Genomic DNA, 13,631 nt, shown 5'->3' on the forward strand with positions numbered 1-13,631 from the left:
TTTCTAGAGACACATTTGGAGATGAAACCATTCATAACTGCCCATCCACAGACAGTTTGTGGCAGCATAATTGACAATGAGTCTGCTGCAAAAAAATGAAAATGCTGTTTTAATAACCTTGGCCTAAAATACATTCTGTTGTATGCCTCAAAGGGTTTCAATAAAAAGTCAACCTGTAGAGACATATTTTCTTGGCTTAAACAACAATCCAAAGCATATAAATGTAGTCCAACTATAATGACATATTTATAGGCCAATAAAGCTTACACTGCAGCTTTCATACTTCACTTAAAGGAACTCTGTAAGAAGCAGTCTTCTATAAAATAATTTGATTTTTTTTCAAACTATAGCCCAAGGAATAAAAAATGCAAGTTTGCTATGTTTAACTGATAGTGTTTATGTTCCTTAGTTGCTAAAAATTTTGTAAAATGAAATAATTCTTCATTTGACGACTTCCAACTGCCATACCAAATATGGGTATCAAGTCCACTTTATTACAAAAGCTAAGTACTGTAATTCTAAAGACAAAAATAAATAACTAGAAGCTTGTGTAGTGAATGATTTAATCAACCCGATTCTTCTGGAAAAACAGGTTCTTGTGTTCGTTATGCTTATGAATAATACATTCTTTAACCCTCCTATTTTAACATAGCTCTTTTCTCTTTTTTTTTTCTTTTCCTATAAACTTCAGTATGAAACTGTCTGAGAGAAGGTAAAACATCTCACCGAGTAAAGTCACAATTTGAATTGGTTTCACACTGAACTTTCTTTCTTTGAAAAGGACAAAGAGGAGAGAAGGGGACGAAGTCACTCTAACACATCTCAGGACTGTTTTTGAAGACTATTGGTTTTCCCACTATCTAGATGTGTCATTTTAGTCACCAGTCATTTTGAATCTTAAACGAAAACTGCAGAGATTTGTAAAAAGCAAACACGATATCCACAAATATTGTCCTTAAAGGGGAAGGGGATAAAAAAAAAATAAGAGCTGTGTTTCGAATCAGAGCAGTTATTGGAAGCTGCCATTTGGGGCAGAGTTTCTCTTTGCCGAGTATTAATTTGTTGGCAGACACACATTTGTGAGAACATTCTTGTTTTTTTACTCTTCAGAGAGAGACAGGAAGTGACACAAACTGGGATTAAAGGGAACTTATTCTACCTAAACATTGAGCAAGAAGAGTTCTTTAATTAGCTTTTAGATGGCAAAATCCCTTCTTTAAGAGTCAACCCAATTATTTTGTCGTTATTGATGTTTTAACGTGATGAAATACTCTGGTTAAAAACATAACATATTGGAGTTTTATTTTAGCCACAAGAAAGGTGAGATCTTTCCATTCTTTGCTTACATCCACCAGAAAAAAAAGAGGGGGGTCTTAAATAATCTCAGAGTTCATCTTCTTTCTTTGGTAAGAACAATGAGGAGTTGGAAATGTTCTACAGAAGGAAAAACCTAATAAGTGTGTGAACTTCCATTAACAATGTGGTATTGGAAGTGGTTTCAGTGTGGCCAAGAGAAAGAGAGATAAGAAAACCACTGTGTAGAAAGAAAAGTACAGACAACAAATATTTTGATGTTGCAGACAGAGAAAGGAAGAGGTTGAAGAGAAAGTTGCTGGGACAGGAATGCACACAGCAAATGACACCCCCTATCTCCCCAATATAAATCCTAACAATGTAGACTTGTAAACCTTAGATCAGGCAGATAATGGAAACTCATTACATTAAGGAAAGTTTTTGTTTCTCTTTCCACATTATTACAACACAGTGTGCATTCCAATTACAAAAGCTATTTGTCTCAAATTCCCCACAGTTCATACCAACTGAGTAGAATTTCAAGGCCCCAAATACTATCCTTAAAGGGGTATTTTACATTAAAAAAAAAAAAAAGAAAGAAAGAAAGAAAGAAAGAAAGAAAGAAAGAAAGAAAGAAAGAAAGAAAGAAAGAAAGAAAGGAAAAGCCCATGGTATTTCTTGTTCACCAGAGGAGAGCCTCCCTGTCAAATCTCCTGTTGATTATTTTCCCTTCCTCAGCACTAATTGTAGTGCTGTTTCCCAAATGAGACAAAAAAAAAAAAAAAAAAAAAAAAAAAATCAGAATCACCTGGAAAGTCTTTTATCAGTCCACATTCCTTTCTCTTGTCTCAATCCCACGAAAGAAGAATCTGGGGAACCTGGACTTAGCAATCAGTATTATTTTTAAAATTCCTCTTGTAAGTCTAATAAACAACTAGATTTAAAAACCACTAAGTACTTAGAGTATTCACTATAAATCAATTTCTTCTGAAATCAATTATTAAAAAGTAGATCGTGGACATTTTTTAGAACTCAGTAAAATCAAACCCTCTAAATCTTTTGATGGAATTAAGAGATTGAGTTTCTCTTCAGATTCATTAACAAACTATCAATTTTAAACAGAAAACAACTTTGCTATAAATACTCTTGTTTATATGTGTGACATCAAGCTTAACCATCTACACATCCTTTTGTCCCCCATGGGTTTCCTGTTTAGTTTTTTATTAGTAACAGTATATTCCATAGCTAAAAAAAAAAAAAAAAAAATCAAACAAACAAAAGAAACGTTTTCATGTTAGGGAAAACATAAGACAATAGCAATACAACTTAGAGCATACATTAGGAAAGTCATACAACAGATGTATTATTCAGCATTGTCACAAGTCAGAAGACTGTGTGTTCCTGAAATTAGGGAGTGTAACAGCATATAAAGGAAATTTAGTAAGAAAACAATTTTGGAGCTTTAAAATAAAACCACCAGATTAATAATTTTCCCTAAGTGTACACAGAACAGTCAGGCTGCCATGTCCAAAATATTACCACCTGACATCTACCAAAAGATGACAGGAAACTGTTAGTCGTTGACTCAAAGAGCAAGAAAATATTAATATGATTCCCAAAGCACAGTACAGCTCATCACAAATCAGAATCACACGGAGGACGGTTCCTGCTGTTAGGCAGTCTCTTTATGCCAATTAAGTAAATAGTCTAGGTTTGTTGAAATAGTTAAATCCTAGGCTAAAAAAAAACAGGAAGTTGTCACATTAAGGCATAAAAAAGGGCTATGAACATCAGCATTGTGCTAGAATGAAAGAAAAAGATGCCTTAATATGTTAAAAGTGAAGTTCCTCTTTGCCTAAAGAGGAAATAGCTAGTCTAACTCAGAGGTCAACAACTCTGGTCTTGAGCAATGCTAGGAGAATTAAGTCAGTGAACGCCACAGGGAGATACAAACAGAAGGGGGAGAAAAAAAGAGAAGGTCACAGAAAGTCTCTGGAGAAGAAAGTGTTAAGTTAAAGCAACAGAATTAATTAGGGCACCCCCTCATATACACCAATCGTCCCCGTGCTAAACCCTTTCTACCTTAAATCTCAGTGACGTGGTCAAGTGCCCCCCTTTTTCAGCTGGGGAAACTGAGACTAGGAAGTTAAACAATTTGACATCGCTCTGCTGAGCCACATTAAGTAACTCCTCTCTCTTCCTCGCTCTGTTTTCCACCCAACGTAAACAAACACAAAAATTCTGACCTGGTGTTAATAGATGTCACACTATCTCCTTAGAACAAATATTTAAACTCTTCATCAATTCAATCCCAGGCGCCCTAATGAAGTCTTATGCCTTCACACCAACTGGAAGGTGCCTTAGGCCATGTGTTGTTTCACCCGGTTCCTGGCAAGGGGCTCCCCACGGAGAAGGCCCTGCGATCCGGCAGCGAGCATCCGCCCCTTACACACCCGGACAATCTGTCCATACATGTTCCCAGGACCCTTTGAGGTCAAAAAAATTTCATGTATACGTAAAATTATCTATATGACAGGGTTTCCAGAAAGGCCTATGACAAAAAAAAAAAAGTAGGTTACTGTATACGCCCACACATGGCGATTTGGAAGTGCAAATTATATTTACCAAGGTCAGCCTTTTCCTTGAGAACGTCTTTGAAGTTGAGTCCGCTGTTGAGGGTTGACTGCCTGTACTTCAGCAAAGCTTCCTTCTGTCCATTCCTCCCCAAGGCTGCGGTTTTCACGGAGCCAGCGTGGAGCCCACATCTCCACTTGGAGAAATCAGAGTGCACCCACTTGACCAGGTCTTCAAGCTTCACGATCACCTTTTCGGAAACAGCGATGACTTCATCCTACAAGAGGTGGTCAGGGAAGAACAAAACATGATTGGTGGCTGGGAAGCAAATGATCAGTTGTCAACAAAGCCCCTCTGAAATACCGTTTGAGTGGATTAACTTTATGCAAGCAGCCAATGTGCTTCTTGGTGACAGAGAATCTTCAATAACTCACTTCAAGGGTTTTTCACGGCTAGCTGTCTAGGTGAAAAATAATGTAGAAGATCTATCTGTTATATGATAAGAAAGTGTCCAAAAATTGGGCAGAAATTCTGAGAGCCACTTTTAATGCTAGTTGCCAAAGCCCACTCTGCCCCTCTGACCACTCACTCGGTGAAAGCTAATTTTTAGGTGCAGTTAATTGCAAAAGTAAAAAGTGAGAACTAGGTGACTAATGGTTAGCCTGTCTCTACATAAATGGTCTAAGTAAATCTGGGATTCTTGGAACTCTGACTCACCCCCAAATTCCTATGTTTATGGTACATTTTCCCTTGGCTTATACACAAATATTGAATTTAACTTTTGTCCTAAAAATTAAATAAAACTGTGATGTAATCCCAAAAGAAATACTTCATAAATGTTATGTGCTTCCCACTGAAAGAAACTTACACATTCTCATGTTTCTTAAAAACTTTGTAAGTTGAGAAATGAACTGATTTTTTTCTTTTAATACATATGGGGTAAGGGGAGAGAGGGTGCGCGAGGAGAAAGCCTTTGAATCTAAGAAAAGTAGTTGAAACTTAAGTTTCTCGTATGGATCATAAATTTGAATTTTAAGCATCTCTAATTGCTTCCAGGAAACAACCAACTTTTCTGACTCAGAATTAATCCAGCAAGATATTTAATAGATATCCATCCTTGGAGCAAAGGAGGGCCTCTCTTACTCGAAGATTCTTTGGAAAAAGCTTAAGAAGATCATCTCACTGGGTTTTAAGTTAAATTATTTGAAGCATTTGACATTTCAACTTGAACCGACTTCTTTCATTTCTTTTACTTCACATTTCTGAAGAAAGCTTAGCTGTGAAAACCCCTAAGCTTACAAAATCTTAGAAATATTTTTGACAAACAACAACAGGAAGATGTCTCTAAGCTATTAAACAAAAGGAATTCACAAGTGATTTTGGCTAATTTTGCTGTTAAACATGACTCTTTCCTCCTCCCCCCCCACCTACACACACACACACACACACACACACACACACAGTACTGCACACGCTACTCCAAAGCAAACAAGAAAGGGTTTATTAAGATAAGCTTCACACAATAAGAAACCCTGGATTTAGTTTTTAAAAATGTTTTAAGGTAGGATCTAAAATTTCACTTTTCCTCATCCAGTTCCAAGCTGCTTCTGAGAACAAAGTTTGTCAGGCGGCAGCAAAATAAATACTCTATCAAAAATGAAAAGTAAAACTTTCGTAATGGAGTCCTTTCTCTTATCATGATTAAATATGAACTTCCACTGAATGGGACCCAAAGTGGAAACTGTTTTTATCCTCTGCTCAAGAAAAAAAAAAAAAATTCAGTACTTTATAAACAATGGAGCATATTACAAAGTACCATTTCAACGGATGATTTCACTCAGACTCACTACACCATCCTCTTGATATAAAAGATCTGTCGTTGTCACGCATTTTATAGCTATTACATGGTGATTATTAAATGTCAGAATGAAAATTCAGGCTGGGTATTGTTTCAAAGCATATGGGAACAGCTTCTGGACAGGGCACACCAGAAATCAAGTTTAGAATATACTGGAAAATAATTAAGTATCATGGTATATAAGTCTTAACGTTAGCAAAGAGGGAATTTGGCAACAATGTTACCAAATATGGTTCCTTAGACGAGACCAGTTTGGAGATGAGTGTTATTTTCAAATAGCTCTAACTATGATCAAATGATTATCATTTCAATTACCAGTTGCTTCAGATCTTTTCCAAGAAATGGCATGACTAGCTCTGGCTGGCTTACAGCGCCCGCCAAACAAATAGTTTATTAACCAAGAGAAAATACAATCCTTATGATGTCATTGGTGAATAAACTCATCTTTCAAGATTCAGTCTATAGATTTTGTCCTCCTTCCTTTTCTCTCTCTCTCAGAAGCAGACTTCATGAATAGACACACAAACACAAAAACAAACGCAAGAATTCACGTAAACACACATAAGCCATAAACCCAAGTTTGGATGAATTGTACAACCACCAGTATGTTTTACTGCGGATTCACAGAGAAACTGGCCTTGCAACATTGTCAAATGCCAGGATTTAGAAGGAAATCTGATAAGCGGAGGAGGGGGGAGCAACAAACCAACCCAAAAAAACAAAACAGCTAACATATATATAGAAAATGTCTCAGGAAACATTGCTTTGTACACACAATGGCATAAATCACATGTTCGAATTTACTATTCTGAGCAAGCATTGACTAAAGTTCCTAATACTCGCCGCTCTCGGGCAAGCCTCTATGTCTAAGAAAAGAATTTCAATAAGCTCATCTCATGATTACATTAGCTCTCTGCAAACCGAGAATTAGCCCTGGATAAATATTGCTGATTTACTCTAATACAACACAAAAGGAACACAAAGAAATACACTTTGTTATTCTCATAATGTACCTTGGCTTTTCAATTAACCCAGCTCCCAATCAATACTTATGGAGGCTGTGTTGAGACACTATCGAAGTCCAGATCCCCTTCTGCCACTGTTTTAAATGGCTTGTTTCTGTAACTTGGGTTTTGTGTCTGCCACTGTATAAAAACAGCTCATGCAATCCTGGGATCCTCTCTGTTGGAGGAAAGTATCTAGACATAAAGTCACAAATTAGCCTGTGTATTGCTGGCCTCCCCACGTGTTCTAAAAATTGGGAAACTTCACACAAGGTCTCCAGACTTCCATCTTTTCATAAAATAAAATCAAAATAGTAAAATAACATAAAATTAAAGAGATATCTGCCAAAAAAAAAAAACAAAACAAAAACAGTTGAAAGTGGTTGCTTTCTTGAGATAAGATGCAAGATCTCTAGTGTACGGGTGACCCATCACTCCCTACTGCCTTACAGTCAGTTGGCTTTTCCCTCACTGCCTGGCCCCCTGGGCAGCCGGCCAGCAGGTAAACTTGCACACCCTGATTTAACTCACCTCCTTCATGTTATTGACGAAGACAGTGAGGTTCAATGACATAGCCTCGTACCAACCTCCAACAGAACTTGCACAAGCCTCCACGTTTCCTATCTGCTCACGTAGCATTCATCCTGGCCTCTAGAGCCTTTGCCTGGGTTCGAATCCCACACCTGCAATTTGCTCGCTGTGGAACACCGGGAAACTTCTTTAACCTCCCTGGGCTTCCTTTTTTTTTTTTTTTTTTAACGTATTTTTTTTTTTTTAAAAGGACAGTAAGAGGATCTACCTCTTATGTTAATTGCAAGGATGAAATGGGCTAACATAAATGAAATGGAATGTCAGAGTTAGCCACACGTTCATTGTCAGGAGTCCTTTGCTCTGATGTTTTCCAACGTGTACCATGCAGACATGAGTTTAGATGGTTCCCGGGTAAACTTTTTTTTTTTTTTTTATAAGTTACTCATTGCTTATTTATTTTTGTGGTTACTTTCCATTTATGGGAAAGTGGTACTGGTTTTCCATTTATAGGAGATTTAGAAAGTTTCCTCTTTAAATAAATTTAAGTTAAAAAAAGTAGGTCAATTTGAACAAAACCATTAAGTAAACACGGGACATGTGGGTATGGCCAAAAAAAAAAAAAGAAGAAGAAGAAGAAGACAATAAAAGACAATGAAAAGACTATGAAAATGACTGAAATTTGGGACAGTGCATTATGTCAGCGGTTCTCAAAGCGTAGTCCAGGAACCCTGGGGAATCCCCAAGACTAGTTCAGGTGGCCCACAGAAGCAAAACAAAGATCATAAAAATACTAAGACATTATTTGCTTTTTTCAGTCTTATTTTCTTTCAAGTGTACAGTGGGGTTTTCCAGACGCTATACGACATATGGTAAGGCAGGAGAGTAAATGCAAAAGCAGATATGAGAATCCAGCTGTCTCTATTAAGCTAGACAGTAAAGAGCTTATAAAAATGGAAAACAATGCCACTGTTTTTACTGATTTTTTTTGTTTTTCAAAATATGGTTAATTTTCATAAAAACGTGCCACTCACCTAATGGGTTTATGTTGCTATTTTTATTTTTAAAATTAACTTACAGTAAAATTTCCTGTTTTCATGTACAATTCTATGAGTTTTAACACATGGCAACCACTGATCTGTTCTTGCTATCGAGTTCTCCTTTCCAAATGTCATATAAATTGAATCATACTGTCTGAAATCTTTTGAGACTGTTTCTTGCCCTCAGCATAACGCCTCTGAGCCTCCTGCACGTTGCTGCAGGAATCAGCAGCTTCTTCCTTTTCACTGCTGAGTAGTATCTCCCGTGACATGGATGAGTCACGAGACTGTTTCTCCGTTCACCCGCTGAGGGACACTGGCTTGTGTTCAACTTCGGGGACTACAAATAGAGCTGCCGTAGACGTTCACATCAAGGTTTGCCCGTGAACATACATTTTCAGTTCTCTAGAACGAATACTCAGGAGAGGGACTGCTGGGTAAGTGTCTACTAATTTTGAGGAGTACTTTTTCCAGAGGGGCTGCACCATTTTGCACTCCCAGCAGCAGTGGAGGACAGTTCCAGTCGTTTCTCATCCTTGCCAGTACTTGGTATGGTCTTTGCTAATCAACTTCTTGTTGCCACTCTAACATGTATGGAGTGGCTTCTCACCATGTTTTAAATTTTCATTTCCCTGACGACTAATGATGTTGAACATCTTTTCAGGTGTTACTTTTTCATCCGTATATCCTTTTCGGTGAAGCACATGTTGCAGCCTATGGTTCATTTCTCAAATTGGGCTGTTTATTTTCTTACCATTGAGTTTTGAAAGTTCTTGTGTCTACTGAATACAGGTCTTTTGTCAGATATGGGATTTGGAAATAGTTTCTCCCGTTCTGTGGCAGTCTTTTCCTTCTTTTAACAGTGTGTTCAATAAAAACAGAAGTTTTAAATTTTGATCAAGTCCAATTTGATCAGTTTTTTTCCTTTGAATCGTGGCTTTGCTCTTGCACCTGAGTTCTTTGTCTAATCCCAGGCCACAGGCAGTTTCTCCTGTGTTTCCTTCCCAAACTGGTATAGCTTTCCGTTTAGAAGTATGATCCACTTTGATTTAATCTTGTATAAGGTTTCCGATTCAGCTTGACATTAATTTTTTTCTACATATGGATGTCATAGTTTTTATTTTTAAATGAGTTACCAAGTACTTCAGGTTATTTTTCAGTTTTAATTTATAATGCAGTAAATATCAATAGATATAACCCACATAAACAAAAGCTCTTCGGAATCCTCAATGATTTGAGTGTAAAGAGCCTTGAGTCCAAAAACTTCAAGAACCATTGTATTATATCACGAAACCAAGACCTTTTCTTATTCTTTATTTTCTTTGACCTCTTAGTGGCATTTGAGAATGAACAACCCTACCTTTGACTAAACTGTCGCTCTTGTTAAGAACTGTGAAACGTCTGAGATTTATTCTACTTCCAAACTTACAAGTTGGCCTGCCACAGCTGTACGGATGCTGGCAGAGGACACAAGACTCCTGGTCAAAGACAAAGAATGGTTTACTGCTCACAACAACAGCTGCAGTGAAAGTATCATGTTTGTGTTGTTTCTTCAATACCTAATTCCCAAAATGAGATTCAAAGAGGGCGAGATGACATGTGTACGTGAAATGGGGTGCATTACAGGAGTAGGACCCTGAGTGTAGGGAATCCTAGTCTTGAATACTGATCAGTAATCATTCCTGCCATTTGTTCTGGAGAAAGACACTCGCTCTGTCTTCCAAAGCTGTTCACTATATAAGCATCCTTGAAAAGACCATCCAGAGCAGGCAGTCAGTGGCTCTACTCACGAGATGTGTAAATCCTCAATGGATCCATGAAGAACACCCACCCAACACCTACCACCTCTATATTTCTTTGCTTTGTTCAATTTCTCTTCTTCGTTATTCCATCTCCCTACTGGGAAAAACGTAGGAAACATAGATCCTTAGATGTCGTCTGGGCCCAGATCTTTTTTCTCTGCATGTTACTCTTTGAAGAAATCATTCTCCATGGGAATTCCAATATTCGCCCTCTAAACCTATGACTACATTCTACAGTTTGGATCCAAAAAATTCATCTAGACTTCAGTCCTGTGCTGTCAATTTGAAGTCTCAGAATCAACTCAAGCCCACGGGAAATGCACAGCCCACTTAGCTTCTCGTAAGAAAAGTTTTTAGCCGACACAAGGGAAATTTAACATCCCCCAACTGTGGCTGGCTTTTCCCCATTACCCGTTCTTCCTTACTTCTTCAGTAATAAACTGCTAATTTGCTGCACAAAGAATAAAGACACCGTTTCCCCTGCTTCCCTTACAGCCAGGTGCAGCCACGTGACCAAGTTCTTACCAAAAAAAGTATGAGTATTAGTGATGTGTGCCACTACCAGGTCATGACCTTAAAGGGAATGGATACGCCTTTGGACCATACACATGAGGACAAATCTCTCAGGAGAAAAAAACAGAAGTAGCTGGGTCTCTAGGCAACCTCATGGAGCAGAGCCACCTTACTAGCCCTGAACCATCTACCTGTATGCTGTGACACAAGAGAGATTTTGAACTCCCGACTTATCTAAGCAATTTTAATTCTGGGTCTCTCTGACACACAGATAAAACCTCTATCTTTATAAATATATCATTCCTCAGGAGAGAGAACACGAACACAACCTTCCTTATAACACCATGTGGTAACCAATAACTGATCATTGCTTAGGATAACTATATTCAGGAAGCCTGGGTGGCTCAGTCAGTTAAGCATCTGACTCTTGATTTTGGCTCAGGTCACGATGTCAGGGTTGTGGGATCGAGCCCCACATTGGGCTCCGTGCTCAGTATGGAGTCTGCTTGTCCCTCTCCCTCTGCTCCTCCCCCTGCCTGCTCTCTCTCTCAAATAAATAAATAAAATCTAAAAAAAAGAATAACTATATTCAGCTATGTTAATAAAGTCCAAAGGATTATGAACACATAAATGTAATATCAAAGGGGTTAGCAGGGAGAGGATGGAATGAGAACAGGAAAACATGGCATATTCACCTCAATCTTCCCCAAACATCTTAGATTTTTAAAATATTCTTTGTAGCAATTGAAATGTGATAAATGTTGGGAACACAAACATACCAACAGGTGACGTTAACTAAATAAATAGTGAAACCAAAATAATAGTCCTATTGGTTCCACAGGGTGGGATATTTTCATCTAGATAGAAACTAAAAATGAAAAACAAACAAACTCTTAAATGCTAACATTTAGAAAGACCAGTGCAAGCACATCTGCTTGTGCCCTCACCACTGTGGTCGGCAGGTGCGCTCATGGTGTGCCAGGGGAAGACGGTGACGCCATTGAGCCTGGCTGCGTTGGCCACTCTCACACTTTCAAGCCCCGCTCAGATAACTGCAGTTCTAGGCACCCACTCATGTGGCCGATCCCTCTCGGGGATCGGAGCACACTTGGTGTGCTCCACGAGCAGGACACCTACGGAGTGAGTAAAAAGCTTCACTCTACAGGCACGTGGTTGCCAGTCAGAGGTCCAACAAAATCAGGGCAGAATGGTCATGTGGGTCGACAAGATGAAGTTTTCACCGGCCAGACGTGAAATGAGAAAAATGAAGACAATTCAGCCAGCGTCTCATGAAGCTCCACTCGCTAGATTTCAAGGACGATCTCTGTGCCAGTTTAGGGTCCCAGCAGGAAATAGATAGAACACTTGTGTAATGATACTCCGAGGAGGATTTTACGAAGGCGCTAATGACAAAGGTGTTGGTGGGGTGTAAAGGAACCACAAGAGATACTATAGGAACTTGGGCTAAGGGCAGGTCAGTTATCATGACTTGTAGGCCCAAGGGTCAAAACAGGGAGCAAGTGGTTACCAGGATAGAGTAGATCCTTCTACCGGTGGTGGTGACTCCGCCTTAGAGGGCCACCGACAGCCTGGAGGAACCTCACAGGAGAGAACAGGGAACAATTACCTGCCTTCACCCCCCTTCCTATCCCCATTCTGGCAGGGCACCTCGACGGCTGAACCCCACTAGAAACCACAGGGCCAGCAGCTCTGTGAATGGAACCAAACCAGTGAGACAGACAGGGCATAGAGCAGAGCGAAGGGGGCAGGGCTGACCTAGCAGGGCCCCTGCGCACTCTCCCCATTTAAGACTTTACCCCTCCTCCTTTCATCTGGTGTACTAATATCCATTTGTCCTCAGACATAAGGACGGCAATAGATGCTAGTAGCTGCTTTTTAATGTCCTGAGTAGACAAAATAAAATGGTATCAACACTAACTTGGTCCCTGGACTGGGAATGACTGTTCTTATTACCTGTGACATATGGTAAATCTTTATTAGGCTCCACTATTTCACGCTGAATGGCATAATTCTATGTTCTACGGTAAACACCTGCATTGTAGAAACTTTGCAGCGGCAGGTATCCTTGCTTAATCGCTACTTCTCTTGTACTTTCTGAGGAGCCAAGGACTAGGCCGTGCCTAAAGCATACAAGAACTACTTATTTTAATGGTACAATATCTCTGCATGTTCCACGTTCAGAGAAACGAAGGGACACTTAGAAAGCACTGGCTTTGGAGTCCAGCTGCCCCAGGTTCAAATGCAGCTCTACTAGGTTTAATGTCCACATTCATCTTGGGACATGACATCATCTTGCCAAGGTCTCATCTAAACAATGGGCTGGGGGGTAGGGTGCCTGGCTGGCGCAGTCCGTGGAGCATGTGACTTTTGATCTCAGGGTTGGGAGTTCGAGTCCCATGTTGGGTGTAGAGATTACTTAAAAACAAACAAACAAAACTAAAAAATGGGGGAAAATAAGATTTAAAAAAATCTTGCCTCCTGGGGCAGTAAGGATGTGGAAGCTATCAGAGTACAATGGTCAACACAGAGCAGGCCCCCAGGAAATAATGGCTATTACTATTACTACATCACATGGCTTTAACTGAAAATGAGGGAGTAAAGGCGAGGCGTATCCATATGCCACTTGTGAGTAGCTGTGCGTATTCCTAACTCCTCTTAATTCTTTGTCAGGGAACAATGATACCCCTGCATCTACTGCTGGGTACCTCTAAGCGGAAGCTGGGCCAGAAAGCAATTACTAATGTCTGGGCTTCTAAGTCATTCTCCTCAGTCCTTGAGGATGGGGCAGCGGAAAACTCTGAGATGTTTGAGTTTACCCAGACACTAATTCATGAATTTAACAGACCTTCTCTTATCTGATCTCTACAAGGACTCTCTGAGGTAGATGTTCTCAGGCCCATTTTAGAGATGAGAAAACTGAGGTGGAACCGGAAACCAGATTTGGCAGCATCCTTGTCTCTCTGGCAGATCGGTCTCTCCTGTCCTTTCAGTAGTAACA

General features: G+C 39.4%; 1 protein-coding gene across 1 annotated transcript in view; it reads right to left on the reverse strand.

Annotated features, from left to right (window-relative positions):
* Positions 1-13,631, reverse strand: part of ARID5B (AT-rich interaction domain 5B) — a 176,433-nt gene that overhangs the window by 141,161 nt on the left and 21,641 nt on the right. The window contains exon 3 of the mRNA XM_026504293.4: positions 3,919-4,144. Coding sequence (XP_026360078.2) covers positions 3,919-4,144 — 226 coding nt within the window. The remainder of the gene's footprint in view (positions 1-3,918; positions 4,145-13,631) is intronic.

The sequence above is a fragment of the Ursus arctos genome, unplaced genomic scaffold (genome assembly GCF_023065955.2).
Source record: "Ursus arctos isolate Adak ecotype North America unplaced genomic scaffold, UrsArc2.0 scaffold_7, whole genome shotgun sequence".
NCBI classification, from domain to species: domain Eukaryota; kingdom Metazoa; phylum Chordata; class Mammalia; order Carnivora; family Ursidae; genus Ursus; species Ursus arctos.